The sequence below is a fragment of the Rutidosis leptorrhynchoides genome, chromosome 8 (genome assembly GCF_046630445.1).
Source record: "Rutidosis leptorrhynchoides isolate AG116_Rl617_1_P2 chromosome 8, CSIRO_AGI_Rlap_v1, whole genome shotgun sequence".
NCBI lineage: Eukaryota > Viridiplantae > Streptophyta > Magnoliopsida > Asterales > Asteraceae > Rutidosis > Rutidosis leptorrhynchoides.
In genome coordinates this window covers 326483323-326499452 of record NC_092340.1, presented here as the reverse complement: position 1 = coordinate 326499452, position 16130 = coordinate 326483323, and the positions used below count along the sequence as shown (strand labels likewise).

Below are 16130 nucleotides of genomic sequence, written 5' to 3'. Positions count from 1 at the left end.
TCATAAATGGATTCTGAATCGATTCTATCCGAATCGTAGTGCGCAGGGAATCGTTGTTGGTTCAGTTCCAACTCGGCGATTCGCATATATAATCGTTCAATTTCTACGTCTCGAGGGTCTTCGTTTCGTTGCCTCTTTCGGCGTGTCTACGATTATCTCCATCGCTGCCTCGATCGGCGATTCTGCAATAGCTTCCTCGATAACTTTCACGAAACATTGTTTGGCCAAAACCTGAGCTCTGATACCAAATAATGAAGAAATCATGGCCAAACAAGAAATTGAAAAGATAAAACAAAGCCTTCTCGGCTGAAAATAAAACTTCGCGTCTTCTTTTTTTATTATTTATCAAAACTCAACTCTAACATAATCCTCTACATCGATATAGCTATATATAGCTAAAATAATAGGACAACTAAGAGATAAAACAAACTAGACTTTTTAAACTAATAAAAGATATCAAAAGATATGAAGGATAAACTTAAAATAATAAAAGATTAACTAAATGGATAAACACAAATAAAAGAATCCTTATTTGTTATTTTCTATCCTTGCTTTCTTTGACTAATTAATCAACCAATTCCCATCCGTATTCTTTGTGGCTTCGGCTTCATGATACTCCAAGCAGGCCTATAACAATGATCCATATGCTCTTGTACATAACATGCAAGCCCAAGTTTAGAAAGCCCAATTCCTACATCAAACTTGAAATATTGAATGTAATTTAGTAACACGATAATTTCACTCTTTTTGATAATGATTTAGCCAGTTGACTACTTGACTTAAAAAAATTTTACATGATGCTACAAATTTTAATCTGTTTTGGTGTGTTTTCATGTTCATATAAGAACCCATGAATTCAACAAGGAACCAAATATCTAACCTAATTTGGTTATGGATTACATTGTTCAGTGTCAAATTGGGCTTTATCTAACGCAGTTTGTCTTGCATTTTAAACTACAGAAGCTAATAATTCATTGCTTATCTTTCATTTAAATTGATTGGAATCAATCTTTCTACTAAAAATACGAAATTGGCAACCAATAACCTTGCCGCATACACATGATTAAAATTACTTTTCCTCCCTGGCAGGTTAAACAGATTTAGTTGGATCCATTTACCATATTGTTCATCGTTAAAACCATTTGTAGCATAACTGAAGCCGGTTTGAGCTTATATTTGCAGCACAACTTAAACAATAGTTAAAAGTTTGGCTTGCCTCAAGAGTCACCGCAACATCAAATTCTCAGATTCCGTGAACCAAACGGGGCTAAGTATTTAAACAATTGAACATGCATGTTTATATATCTTAAAGTTCATATTTGTTTATGGTCATTGTTGTCATCTATATTTATGCAATGTTGAATTTTGTTATTTATATGTATAGAGTACAATTATCATTAATCTTCAATTTGGCCAATTAATCCCTATAAGATTCTAGCATATTAATCCTCAATTATAGATTATTGCAACCTCGTAGGCAAGAGATGTAGGAGGATACATACTTTCTACAACTTTCAAAAGAGATTTATAAACATGCATGACCTCCGTGCTAACTAAAGAGAGATCAATAAAAGTAAGATTTGGTGGCACAACTTCCTCGCGGACGTTTTTACTGTAGACCATTTGTCTTTCTAAAGACATAAGATAAAACGATGTCTTATTCTGTTTGAATTGCAGACCTAGAAATATGCTTCTAAGTGTTGCAGACATAATTAAGTTATTTCGCAGACATGAAAACAAACCGTCTTCACTATTCAGCATACAAATCTTTAGGTCACATCTTTGGTCCCCAGATTTTCAGACCAAAATACCTTAGAAAACAAACAACACCTAACAGTCTTCAATTTGGCAAGATAATTGTAAAAAAATAAAAAATTAAAAGGCACTGCTCGCTCATGATCCATGAAGTAGCAGATACAAACATTTGATCAACAGACTTACTCCTCTGCCCTGTGATGTCCATGCCAAATAATGTAAAAAAAGAGGCTCAACGACAACACAGGTTTATCGACATGACTAACCACTATACAAAATGGTTTTACACTTTTAACACGTATATATATTGATGCACTTGTGTATAACAAAATAGTGATTTACAATTTACATATACAGCATCAACATGTATGACTATTAAAATGGTCATATCGATCTACATGTACGTATACTGCTCTGACAAGCAGGTCCAGTCCAAAAAACTCGATTTAAACATGCATACATACAGGCTTCTTTTTACAGTATAATAACAAAAAAAAAACTGTTCTTCCACCCAAAATTACACCAACCATGTTACACTCAATTTGTGGTAATCTTGGTGTTTTCTTGATGCTTTCTTGGATAAAGATTGATTGCCCATAATAAAGCCACAGCGAGACCAACAATGCCATTAAAAGGCTGAAACGGGTCACCACCAGTTACCCATAAAGGATAAGTCGGTTGATAAATTAAAAAACCGCCTTCTTTTATGAAAAAACTAGAAGCCATAATCCCTGTACGCAACCCAATTGGAACGGAGAGGCTACCTTGTAATCTATGCTTGATACCAGTCAGGCCCAATGATAATAACCAAAGTCCTGGTATTGCCTTCGGTGACCTTGTATTCAAATCAAACCATAAACGTATTATAAACGATGCACTATATCTATTCGTTTGAAAAAGTAAATAAATAAATAAAACCTGACTTAATCACTTGAATTTAAGTAATACAAAATTGTAAAAGCAAAGGTATATCATCTTTTTGTATCCAACATTTGTTTAGCTACATCATTTACCCGAGATTTAATTATATGCAACTTATGAAACATTAACTATAAGTTACTACAACTTCAAATTTATGCATTGGAGTAAAATATTTACTTTGGTATAAACAGAAGCTTTTAAAGTGTAAATTACTTAAAAAGATAGCAATAATACCATTGAGATAACGAAAACGCAAGTCCTGAAAGTATTATTCCTTGATTATAGCCAAGATCAGTCGCGATTTCTTCAGCCAACCACGACCTAAAGAGTAACTCTTCAACAAGAGCAACCGAAAGTGTCATTATAAACCCTTGACCCGCATATCTAAACAACTCCCCGAACATCTTGCGAACTGTAATGGCATCCGTAAAAGATGGAACGGTATGCCATGATACGCACGCAAAACCAAATAACACATTTGTAAACTGTATCAACATAACAAGCACCACTCCTCCAATCAAGCCGTATACAACATTTTGAATCTGCAACACACAACCACACACCATAAAAGAACCAAAGTTAACAAAAATGTATTTATGGTTTCTATTTTTCTAATTTTATAATAAGTAAAAAGATGATACCTGAGTTGCTGATGTCAATTTCAGCCCATATGTCTCAAGTGGATCCTCATAACCCCTAATTCTTTTGCCCCATAACACAACCAGTACCGTAATTGAAGTATAAAGACCAATTATGCAAGCAAGCTCTGTAAATTTTGAGGAGCTATGTGATGCCCAATTTTGTACGAGTGTTGGAAGCAACGGAACAACAACTGGGGTCCACAATACTAGCACCAACGAGACAAACCCCAAAATCCTAATGCGAAGAAATAAAATCAAAAGAATTATAATTGCATATAATCAAAAAATAATACTTCCAGAGTTACTATATACCTTTGAAGCAAAGGACGCTCAGAAAGGCGTAGAAAGGTAAAGAGCTTCCCGATCAAACTCATGGCACCACGTATTCCGCCCCAAAGTAACGCTACTTTACCCACCAGTTTCAAAATGCCACCTCGTTGACCCAAGTCTGTCAGCAGTGCAACCAGCCTAGCCAAACAAGGATAAAATTTGGTTAAAACATACACACACACACACACACACACACACACACACACACACATATATATATATATATATATATATATATATATATTTTTTTTTTTTTGGGTAAAGGGTTATACCCGGTGAATTTTATAAAAGAATAAAGAATGAAACAAAATAAGTTAGAGGTTAAGAGACAAGCCTCAAAACCACCATAAAAGACCAGCAAACGCAAAACCAAAACAACAAGCACGCAGGCTCGAGCAAACCAAACAAACAACCAGACACGGCCTAATAAACAGCTAGAACACTAGCAAGCACAAACAAGCGCAGCTTATGGGATCTTCCATGTATCCTTTAAAAGCTGCGATTGAGGAGAATCTTTAAACTTGATCGAAAGCAACTTTAAACGAACAGTGGAAAAAATGACATCAAAGACTTGATCACTTGAACGTTTGGGTCTTTTGAAAATCCGATTGTTTCGCTCTTGCCACAGAAAATATATAGCAGCAGCATACAAAAGCTTGGAAACGACAACACGGGCCACTTTTTTGTGAGCAACTGGCGATAACACATCACGAGCCAACTTCCAGCTAGAAGAATTAATAGGAATCGGAATTAAAGGCTGCACTTTGGACCAAACCTGCGACGAGAAAGCACACTCAAAAAATAAATGATCATGAGAATCCATAACCATGTTGCATAACGAGCACACCACAGCCCCCCTATGATGTTGTAAATCCCACGAGCGAAGCCTATCCTGAGTTTTCAGTTTCTGACCCATGACAAGCCATAACAGAAACGCGTGACGGGGAATGCAATGAGGGGACCAAACAAGATTAAACCATGGGACAACAGGAGCTTTTGGCCTAATCGAATGCCAGACAGATCCAACCGAAAACTGATGAGCAACACCATCCGAATCGATCCACTTCATAAAATCATGATCATGAGACAATGAGATAGAAGTATCGAAAGGAATAATCTGACCCCATTCCGATGGCCATGTCCACCCTGTGTCATTAACCAAACTGCACACTCGAGTATTGTGATCAAAACCCGCGTTAAAAATTTGGCGTCTAGAAATCTTAAGATCCAACGGGCCATGTTCGCACCACCAATCGAACCAAGCAGAAGTTGATTGGCCATTCCCGATAATATGTCTAATAAACGGCCGAATGATACCTCGAATGCTAAGAAGTTTTCGCCAGCTCCAACAAGAGGTAGATTTAACATCAACCTCCCAAAAATGGCGCCCCACTAAATGGTAAGAATGCACCCACTTAACCCAAAGGGATTGCTTATTTGCAATAAGACTCCAAATATGGTAAGACATGAGAGCAACATTCCACATTTTAAGGCTCTTAAACCCAAGACCTCCTTCAGATTTCGGAAGACACAAATCAGACCATTTTACCTTGGCCTTCCCTTTTTTCATATCCCCTTGGCACCACAAGAAACCCCTTAACAGTTTTTCGATGTCTTTGATCACGGATGCAGGCAAAATAAAAACACCCGACCAATAAACCTGCATAGAATAAAGCACTGAGATGATAAGTTGCACACGCCCAGCAAAAGATAAAGATTTATTTTTCCAATCATCTATCTTGTGCTTCACTCTCTCAATAAGAACTTTACAGTCTCGATGTAATAAGCGAGAAGAAACAAGAGGAACCCCAAGGTAACGAACCGGGAGAGATCCCTCTTCAAAAGGGAGTAAATCCAGAATCTGATGCTTTACAACCTGGCTAACGTTAGCAAAAAATGCGGTGCTCTTAGGAAGACTAGGCACCAACCCCGAACAAGATTTAAATTCCTCAAGGGCATCGGAAATAATACGAACAGAGTCGATATCAGCATGCGAGAATAAGAACAAGTCATCAGCAAAGCATAGATTTACAATGTGTTGCTTACTACATTTAGGATGGTACTGAAAGTCACCTGCCCGGCTAATATTCCGTTTTAGCATCAACGAGAGCACCTCCATAACAAGAGTAAAAAGATAAGGAGAAATCGGGTCTCCTTGTCTCAAACCCCGTTTACTTTTGAAAAAACCGTGGAGCTCCCCATTGATATTAATAGAGAAGGAAGTCGTCGACACACACTTCATGATCCATTTCACCATAGTATTATGAAATCCGAAGCAATGCAGAATCGACTCTAAGAAATTCCAGTCGACAGTATCATATGCTTTCTGAATGTCAACTTTAAAGGCACAACGCGGAATACCTCTATCAAGATGATAATTCTTCATGAGCTCTTGGGTAAGCAAAATATTATCTGATATTCGCCGACCCGGAATAAAAGCTGACTGGTTATCACTTATCAACATATCTAGACTCGATTTAATGCGGTTAGTGATAATTTTACTGATACATTTATAAATAACGTTACAGCAGGAGATCGGCCTGTAATCTGTAACCTTCGCCGGGGTTGCAACTTTCGGCAATAAGGCAATAATAGTATGATTTAATTCAGTAAGTAGCTGACCATTATTAAAGAAGTCCGCAACCGCAGCAACCACATCAGAACCAACAATCTCCCACGAGTTCTTAAAGAAAGCAGAAGTGTAGCCATCAGGACCCGGGGATTTAATTTCTCCAATATCAAATATCGCATCCTTGATCTCAGTAGCCGTTACTGAACGAACCATATGGTTAGCCACATCAGCAGATAACCGATTGGTAAATAGGGAAGCAGGTTGTGATATAGGAGAGCAAACATTAGCCGTACCAAGAAAATTCTCAAAGTGAGCAACAATTTTATTCGGGACAGCTAGACCCTCAATGATACAACCGTCACCATCTATCAGCGCCTGAATTCGACTACGGTGTGTTCTACCTTTGATCACCTTGTGAAAGTAACCAGAGTTACAGTCACCGACTCTTAGCCATTCAATCTTAGATTTTTGTTTTAAAAACCTCTCTTCCTCTAAGCTTGCTTCTGTAAAATGTTTAAGAGCACGACTAGCATTCTCACGAGAAACCACATCCGCAGGATTGGCATCCAGGGCAATCTGAGCTTCATCAAGCTCCTTTCTACAACGAATAACATTATCGTGCAAATCACCTTTTGACCACATGAGTTTTCTAAGGGGCTTCTTTAAACTTCTTAACTTTTTGACCACCTTGAACATATTGTGACCATCAATAGTCGCTCCCCAACCATCAGTCACGATTTGCTTGAATTCCTCTTTAAACACTAAATAGTTGCTGAAGCGAAAAGGTTTTGGACGATTAGAAATCACACTAGGAAACTTCAACACCGATGGGCAGTGATCAGAGATCCTGTACGGTTGAAAAATGGCATAGGCGTTGGTAAACTCGGTCATGAAAGCTTCGTTCGCCATTATACGATCAATCTTTTTAAGAATGCCCGAGTTGGAATTAGGCCTCTGATTCCATGTAAAATGCAATCCAGTGGGATTGACATCAGTCACACAAATATCATCGACGCACTCTTTGAATTCCCTCATAGCAATTGTCATTCGAGAAGAACCAGAAGAAGAGTCATCAATATATAAGGAAGCATTAAAATCCCCCAAGAGAACCCATGGATAAGGACCAACGAATCGATTATGCATTGACAGATCCCGCCAAAGACTCCTACGATGCATGTGATTATTTGAAGCATAGATAACAGAAACAAACATATCTCTGTTATCTTGTAACATCCTGACTTGGCAATGAATAACCTGATCAGAAGAAGCAAGAATCATCACTTGAACAATATCAGGATCCCACCCCAAGATTATCCTAGTGCCTCGCTCACAATATATATATATATATATATATATATATATATATATATATATATATATATATGCGTCTCTATAAATGAGCACTCGTCTGTAACTGTAAACAAACCTGTCTTGATCGACTTGACCACCTTCCTTCATGGGTACTACAGGAGCAGCAACCGACATGGCTTTCTCTGCAAGACTCGTTACTATATTATTACCCTCACCATTTTTTGACGTTTCATCATTATCCTCATGACGATTCTCGAAAGAACTTTTTAGTCCATCATTAAATGAATCCTACAGGCAAGTATACACTTAATTGAGCATCAATGAAACTAATCTCTTATTAAAAATAAGTTTATACATTCACCACAATTTCATAAACTCTGTATGAATACAGAACCAGAAACAGAATCCTTACTTGCTGATGTATGAATAGAGAAGATGCTCCTATGGCTGCCGTAACTGCTCCAGCCATGACAGTGTCCCTTCCTAGGGTACTCGACGCATGATTATCCTCATATTCATCATCTTCACTGTACAAATCATCGTTCTGGTTTACATTATCAAGCGGCATTTTATCAGACGCATTCAAACGCGCTTGTAATTTATTTCCCCTCTGCGTGTCCATACATACATCGGTGGTTACTATAGAATCTGCTGCAGATTTGTTGAACATTTTTCTCATAGAAGCTAGGATAGAACATACAACGACGTCAACTGGAATCACTTCTTTCATAAATTCAGTGCCGTTAACAGCTGAAGACACAACATCTAATATATCCTCAGCCTGCAAATTACCAGGTCCCACCACTTTTTCACCGTCCAAATATATTATTTGCTGTTTTCCATGTACTAAAGCCAGCGAAATCGTATTTGCAACTACTTCTAGTTCCTTTCTCAGCACGGGTGTCATATCTTCCATGTCAGTTGCTTGTAGTTTTCGGAAAACTTCAACCGATAACGTTTTTAATATATTCTCTTTGACTGCTAATGCAGTATCACCAATTTTATCTTCGGTTCTGATCTTCTCGTGTTCTCTAACTGAGCCACAATCACCTTCTTCATCTAATATTACATAAGCTGGTTCAATCATGTTACACTCAACAGGACTTTTAACGTTTATGGAGGCATTACTATTTCTACCGTTTCCTGATTGCTCTAGCTCTAGAAGCTTCCATTGACCTTCTTCTGGAACATAATCGAGAGATAATTCAGATGCATCATCCGGATCAACAGTGTTTCTATACGGACGCTTACGAGTGTTGTTAAAACCTAGAGTTTCATCTTCATTATTTACAGATAGTTTGCTACTTGAAGCGTTACGCAACTTTTTAGGGTCAATCATCAGCTTACATTCTCCATCTTCGTTCTGTTGCAGACCAGATACGGTCTTCGGGTCTGTATCTGTGTCGTCAACTTTATCCTTATCACCAATTTCAGATTCATCGTCTTTGTTCTCTTCCATTTGAGTAATCACATCTTCAATTACACTAAAAACACTGTTAACCGCTACTTGGGTCGAATCGTCCATCCCTGTTAACGCATCCAATGCTTGAGTAACACTAAAAGACGAAGAATTTGAACTTCCGTTAACTGGAACAGCCGGTGAAGAACTTGATTCGTCCCTTTTCACATTTTCACCATCTTTTTTTACCATCAACTGATTCTCTGAAGACGATGAACTCTCTTCGATCTTTTCGGTTGATATTTGTGCGTCATTATCAACACTAAAAGATGAAGAATTAGAACTGCCGTTAACTGGAACAGCCGGTGAACTGGATTCGTCTTTTTTCATATTTTCACCATCTTTTTTTACCATCGACTGACCCTCTTCAATCTTTTCGGTTGATATTTGTGCGTCATTATCAACACTAAAAGACGAAGAATTAGAACTGCCGTTAATCGGAACAGCCGGTGAAGAACTTGATTCGTCCTTTTTCACATTTTCACCATCTTTTTTTACCATCAACTGACTCTCTTCAATCTTTTCGGGTGATATGTGTGCATCATTATCTTCTTTCTTTCTTTTATCCTCGTCCACTTTCGTTTCATCTTCATGTCCCGATTTAACCTGTGCACTTGTATCAGCATCTTGATTGTTGTTAGCCGATGTTTCATGATGACTTGCTGATTGTGACTGACTGCTATCATCGGTCCCCGGAGTATGAGCTTGAATTTCAGAAGCAACATTATTAGTAGCAGCGGTATTGGCGTCATTTGAGATAGCAGTATCTTTCTTAGTAACCTCGGGAGCTTTCGGCTTTTTTCCTTGGTTTGATAATAATGATTTTACATCAGGGGCATTTACGGTATTCTTTTGTTTTTCCAGGATTGCGGTTACAGCAGTGGTGAGCTTTCCACGAACATCGTCAGGGACAGCGTCTTGCAAAGCGTTCATTAGGGTTTCTCCTCGAGCAACAGCAGTTTTTACCTGGCCGAACTCGGCACATTAATTAATCAATAAAAAATATATCCATACGGGATACGAGTCACCAGTGTTGCATAACTAGGAATTACTAGGGGAGTCTCGGTTTATGCAACTCGGGGAGTACTCGGCAAGTACTCGGTCAAAACTCTGTAAAACTCGGCCAAAACTTGAAATTACTCTCAAAATCGGTCAAAACTCGGTCAAAATTGGCCAAAACTCAAGATTACTTGGAGAATCGGTCAAAACAAAGTTAAAACCAGTCAAAGTCAAACTTAGTCAACATCCAAGTACTCCCTAAAAAGCCCCGGCCGAGTACGCCCTGAGTTGCGATTTTTGCAACCTTGGGATTCATAGACAATTTAATTATATTCAGGTAAAAAAAAAAAAAACAATCACAGGCGTTACCTTTAATTTCTGCTCTTCAGATAAAGCTTCGGGCATCGTTACATCAAGCATATTCATCACTACTTCGGCAGCCGGTACCACTTTCTCTGTTTCACTATTTACAGGCTCGACATCTATTTCTTTCACTACCGTTGAATCTACAACGTTAGTTTGTGCCACCGATCCATTGATATTTTTATCTACGCTCGTAGGCATTTGTGACGTATTCTCGTATAACTGGGGAAGGTTCGATAGATGATTACTTTTGTTATTTACATCGGATGCTTTACTTGCAATCAGTTTTAATCGTTTTGAAGGATTGATTGATTCTTCGGAATCCTCCGTAAGAGGATGTCGGCCTTTCAAAATCCCAAGTTCAACAGCCGTAAGCCACTAAATGTAGACAAGTAAAAATGTATTATAATAATTTGTAATATAACCGACAACCAAATAGGAAGTTCGGTAAAGTAGAATATTTATTAGTAATTACCTCAGTAACAAGTTGTTGACACCATGAAACAGAAGACGTTACGGTAGTGCGTTTGTCATCAGACAGGAATTTGCAGATAAGCCAGCTTGTTAATGGATTTTTCGCTATTAAGCTGCGCGGGACGGAAAAAGATGGTGCTGCGTTGTTCTGTTACAAATTATCAGGTTGTCAAATATATTATATTTGCAAATTAGCAATTTGCATATGCAATATTGTCTTCACAAGCAAATAAATTCAAGGAATGAAAAGTTTTAATCTTGTAATTACAAACATATCTGATAGATGATAATGTTTCCAGTTTTCCAGCATTCCAAATTGGAGTTACAAAGGTCTTGATTAATAGATGTAATAAACATGGCTTACATGGTAATTAAAATACCATTACAAGTTAGTTTTCCCTCATGTTTTCAAAACAAATTCTAGAAATCAAACTTATCAGTAGCAACATCATACGTTAATATATTAGGTAGCAGGACTATTGTTAAAGTCGGCCAACGCGCCGGTTTGGGGACTAGCCCGACCTGATTCGCCCGAAAACGCCTTAAATTCGGTCAACGCTAAAAATTCGGGTCAAAGTCGGGCCGTCGGGTCTGAGTCGGTCAAAGTTAAAGTTAGGTAAAATCAGACCTTGTGACCATATATCTATGTTTGAAATATTTATGTTTTATGTTTGATATATTTATGTGTAATGTATATATGTTCAATTTATTTATTACTAAAAGTCAACGTTGGTCAATGCCCGACTCGTCCTCGACTTGACTGACTCAGACCCGACGGCTTCCTGACCGAACTTGTCCCCGACTCGCGACTTTTACGACCTTGGGTAGCATCAACTCGATGATGAAGCTATTCCCACAAATCGAAAAAAAAATGGTATCAAGTACTTAAGAACGTTAGACATAATATAAAGCCAAATGCATGTGGAAGTACATACTCTTCAACCTTCTCTTATTTACACACATGTTTCATATATTTCTGCAGTATCAATATGTAGCAACGTCCGCATGCACGGTTCAGGTCATAAGGTGGTCATGTACTCATAAGCGTTAATAAAAAAGACCAATAAAATATTATACATTATTACCTGAACAAAGAGAACTGGAATCTTTACATTGCCAATCATATCTGTTGTACTGGAACTCGCATAGAACTCGTCAATGGAATCAAATCCATATGATACCATAGATATTGCTTCATCAAAATCTTTAAGTGATTTAGCCTGTAAAGCTTTCTCGACATCAAACCCTTTAAATCGACCCTGAAATAGCTCCTGGAAGAAAAGAAAAATACATCAAGGAGCTGTTATGAAGTGATACAACATCGGGAACAGCTGATATTTATTACGTTAGAGAAGTCTGATAAAAAATCATAAATATATCTTGCATTTCTATAGATATTAATAAGTAATTTTGTTTATCATTTCAATCGCACAGTTCATTAACCTTTCACATATTCACTATATGATCCACACTGTTGTAAAAATCCTGATTAATCCCTGATTATTCCATTTTTAAAAGCAGGTCGATTTGATTTTGCAAAATCCCTCTAACTAATCGGTCAATTGATCATAATAGGATTTAGTTTGTCAAAGTTGAATATAGTCGGTCAAAATTGGTCAAATAGAATTTTGGAATATTTGAACAACTGAACGATCATTGATCGCTTAAGTTTAGTGGCTGATAATCGAAGCAACGCAAGGTGTGGGAGGGTGTTATATGTGTGTATGTGTTTTAACACGAGTCTAAAACCAAAGCTATAACAAATAAGAAGCTATCTTGCAGTTAATACATTAAATAAAAGTAATCACATACTTAAACTTAAGTGATGTAATGCTAAATTCTTTAACTTGGTGCCTTATATGTTCGTGTATACAAGTCGAGACAAAACATTCATGATGCATATGTTTGTTCTGGATGAGAGTAAAGAGTATGATGCATTCCATTAGAAAACATTCCTTTAGAAAACATTCCTTATGCATTTGTGAAAAAATAAAGAATGAAAGAAATAATAAACATGTAACCTTGTTATATTGCAAGATTTTAATCAAGCCTTGAGTCAGATGAGATGATTGGTCAGCGGCTTTTAAATCGAAAAAATTGTCTAGGCACGCAGCAGCTATAAGAGGTGTGTTCTGACCCACTTGAGCTAGATACCTTGTCAACATATTAGCACCATATCCTAAGCCAGCAGCCATAAAAGTTGTCCAGGGTCTAGTCTTGTTTATGAAGTGTACGCTTGTGGATATATCATCGCTGTCAGCAGCTGTAAATAACCTACACATAACCTATTATATGATATTTATAAATATATATAAATATTAACCAATAATTGAATGTTTCTTTAAGAGATTACCTAGGTGTAGTAACGGGCGAACGAGCACAACCCCTCGGATTCATGACAATCGGAAAACAGCCTCTGTTAAGAAAGCATTCAAAAACTAAGTACTTGACGTTATCTTCCATACTCCCGAGTGTGTTGACTCCCGGAATAATCAAAATAGTGGTATCGAGAACATCGTTAGTCAATTCCAAATTGACGGGCCAATCCAACGACAACACCCCACCATCTTCGGTGTTGATACATAATCTCTGATACGAATACACGTCTTCATTTACTACTTTTTGCTGTTGTTGTTGTTGTTGATAAATTAGTCCTTTGTCATCATAATCATCATTGGATTTAAGAGATGGACACCGAAACTTGAGAAAACGATTAAAAGGTGTGGGAGATGTATACAGAGTCCACTCTCCTATCTTTATCCGATCATCATTATCATTATCATTATCGCTATCATTATCATTCGTTTCATCGGAGTAACTAAATATATGGTCCTCGTGTGAATACGAATATGATATAAATTGATGATTGCTTCTTCTTCTTCTTAATACTAGTGCATTATGACTTATAAGGCTCCATCGTCGAAACGTTGCACCAAATCCAAATGTTTTCGACGATTTGTAGTAATAGTAGTATTTCACTCGAGGTTGAGTTAGTACACCTAAATCTATTCCTCCAATTACAGTCAGACTCATTTTTTAATTCACTATTTTAATTTTTATTTATATTCTTTTTATTGAACTGAATTTCAATTATCATCATCATCATCATCATGAATGTCAAAAACCATAACCCTAAACTTCATTTCAAACATGAAAGTTCGGACCTCCATTGCAGGATTACAGTCGGATCAATAACACTAAACTAAAACAGTAAATCACCTTTAGTCAATACAAACACTTGCTGATTTATGATGAATTAGGGTTATACAGACGAAAATATCGTATTTCTGCGAATTTATTGCAGACAAATATGCGAAAGATCCGTTTCAAGATCCGAAAAATCCGGTTAAAATTTACAGTGACAAGCCTAACAGAAGAATGGTCTAAAAATTGACTTACTTGATGCTTTGAATTGATAATCTGGAGTCGTGTATAAGTTTAGTAGTGTGTTAAAGTTTTGATTTTGAGCACTCGGGAACAAAATCGAAATGAGGGTTTATGTGGTTTATGAATTATTATGGCAAATAAAAATTTAAGAGAGATAAAAGGAGTGGCTTTGGGGGGTTTAGAGAGACGACACGGAGGCAGATGATGGTCATGAATTTGCTTTTGTTTCATCTTATGGCGACACGTGGTAGCTTAGCTTTCATAATCATAATTCTCTTACAAAAAGCGGAAATTTAATTTAAATTAAATGATTACGAAAATCAAATTTAGCTACATCTTATTGAAGATCCCAAGATCTTCTAAAAAATACTCTAACCGTTTCATTACAAGTGTTCACTACTTTTTGCTCATAGTTTTAAAAAGTACACTAACTCGGTTCTCCACCAATAAAAATTCTTATTTATCCAGAATAACCTCTTCTGATTTGTTGAAATACAAAGTAGACACTTAATATGAAACGTTCTAAAAAAAATATGAACACTTTAAGTGGAACGAAAGGAGTATACTTAATGAATCTAAGCCTTATTTCACAACTAAAAATACTCGCTCTCTCTTAAATCTATTATAATATATTACTAGTTAAAGACCCGCGATTTCGCGGGATTTTTGAAAAGGTCTAATCATTTAAGCTATAAAATTAAATATATAAATTAAAAAGCTATTATTATGTCTAGATGAATATTAAACCAAATGTTTTACATGAGCTTGAAGTTTTTAAAGTTTCAAAATGTACTAACGAACTACGTAGTATTAATAAGTCTATTTATGAACGTTAAATCAAATATTTTATAGGGGATTCAAATTTTTAAAGTTTTAAAATGTACTAACGAATAAATAAAAAAACAAAATTTTTATTCAATTAAGATAAATCATCTCCGATAATCGTGATGTAGTTCTAGGCGATTGAATTAAGAATTGTGAATCGTTATCTCAGATTTTCGTTGTATTTTTCCACCTATTCGACAATGTAGTTATTCTTGTTAGATGATCATGAATTGTGAATAATGTCATAACTCTTTGTCTTGTTGTTAGTACTTTGTGCATCCCTGAGAAAGTCTTCTGTCGTAATTCGTCAGCATATAATGAGTTGAAACATTATATTTGTAATAAAATGCATAATATTGTAAATTCTTTTTAATTATTTAGAAGATGTATGAAGTTTATGATTTAGTATACCTCATCCATAAAGTTGTGTATAATAGCAAGTTTTCCAACTAAAAATGACATAGAATTGTAATAACTTGACATTGCAACTTCGTCTCCTTTATTCACAAAATATTTCCCTGTTAAAGTATTTGATAGTGTGACTTCTAAATTTTGTAGTAAGTGCAATCTCTTCGTTCGTAATTTCTTATGTTAAAGATTTCATTTTTTTCAAGTTGAGGTCCAAAAACTTCAATATGATTGTTGAATAACTGTCAATCAAGATTAAATTAATGTATGTTAATCTCGAAATTGAAATATAAAAAAGTAGTTAATATAAAACCAATAATAATAAATAAGGTAAATAAATAGTTTCGTGTCCTTTCCTGTAGCATATCAGTTGGACGTAATCCATCAATCCACATTATACACCGCTGAGTAGGACACATCCAAGTACCATAAGTAACACTAAAGACATCAAATTTAGTAGCAAAATTTTTCATATTAAATAAGCTATAGAAATGTGATAATATGTTTTCGATAATCGGTAGAATGTCGTCTTCAATGAATTCTCCAATCAATTTTCTACGTAGTTGTATTATACGTTGGTTATGTTTAGCAAACCAATCACTATACTTTTTGCTAAAGTAAATCAGGTCTTCAGAAAATATTTAAACAAAAACTTATAAGATATACATAGTATTATTTTATAAAA

General features: G+C 36.2%; 1 protein-coding gene across 1 annotated transcript; it reads right to left on the bottom strand.

The window, feature by feature from the left end:
* Nucleotides 1–2217: 2217 nt before the first annotated feature.
* On the bottom strand, nt 2218–13046 carry LOC139864480 (uncharacterized). The gene is made up of 10 exons (XM_071853065.1): nt 12847–13046; nt 11911–12096; nt 10827–10973; nt 10358–10729; nt 7943–9955; nt 7646–7818; nt 3630–3785; nt 3318–3552; nt 2911–3218; nt 2218–2590 (listed from the first exon to the last, which is right to left on the bottom strand). The coding sequence occupies exons 1-10, from the start codon at nt 13018–13020 to the stop codon at nt 2293–2295; spliced, it is 4062 nt and encodes a 1353-aa protein (XP_071709166.1). The 5' UTR covers nt 13021–13046; the 3' UTR covers nt 2218–2292.
* Between the last annotated feature and the right edge of the window lie 3084 nt (nt 13047–16130).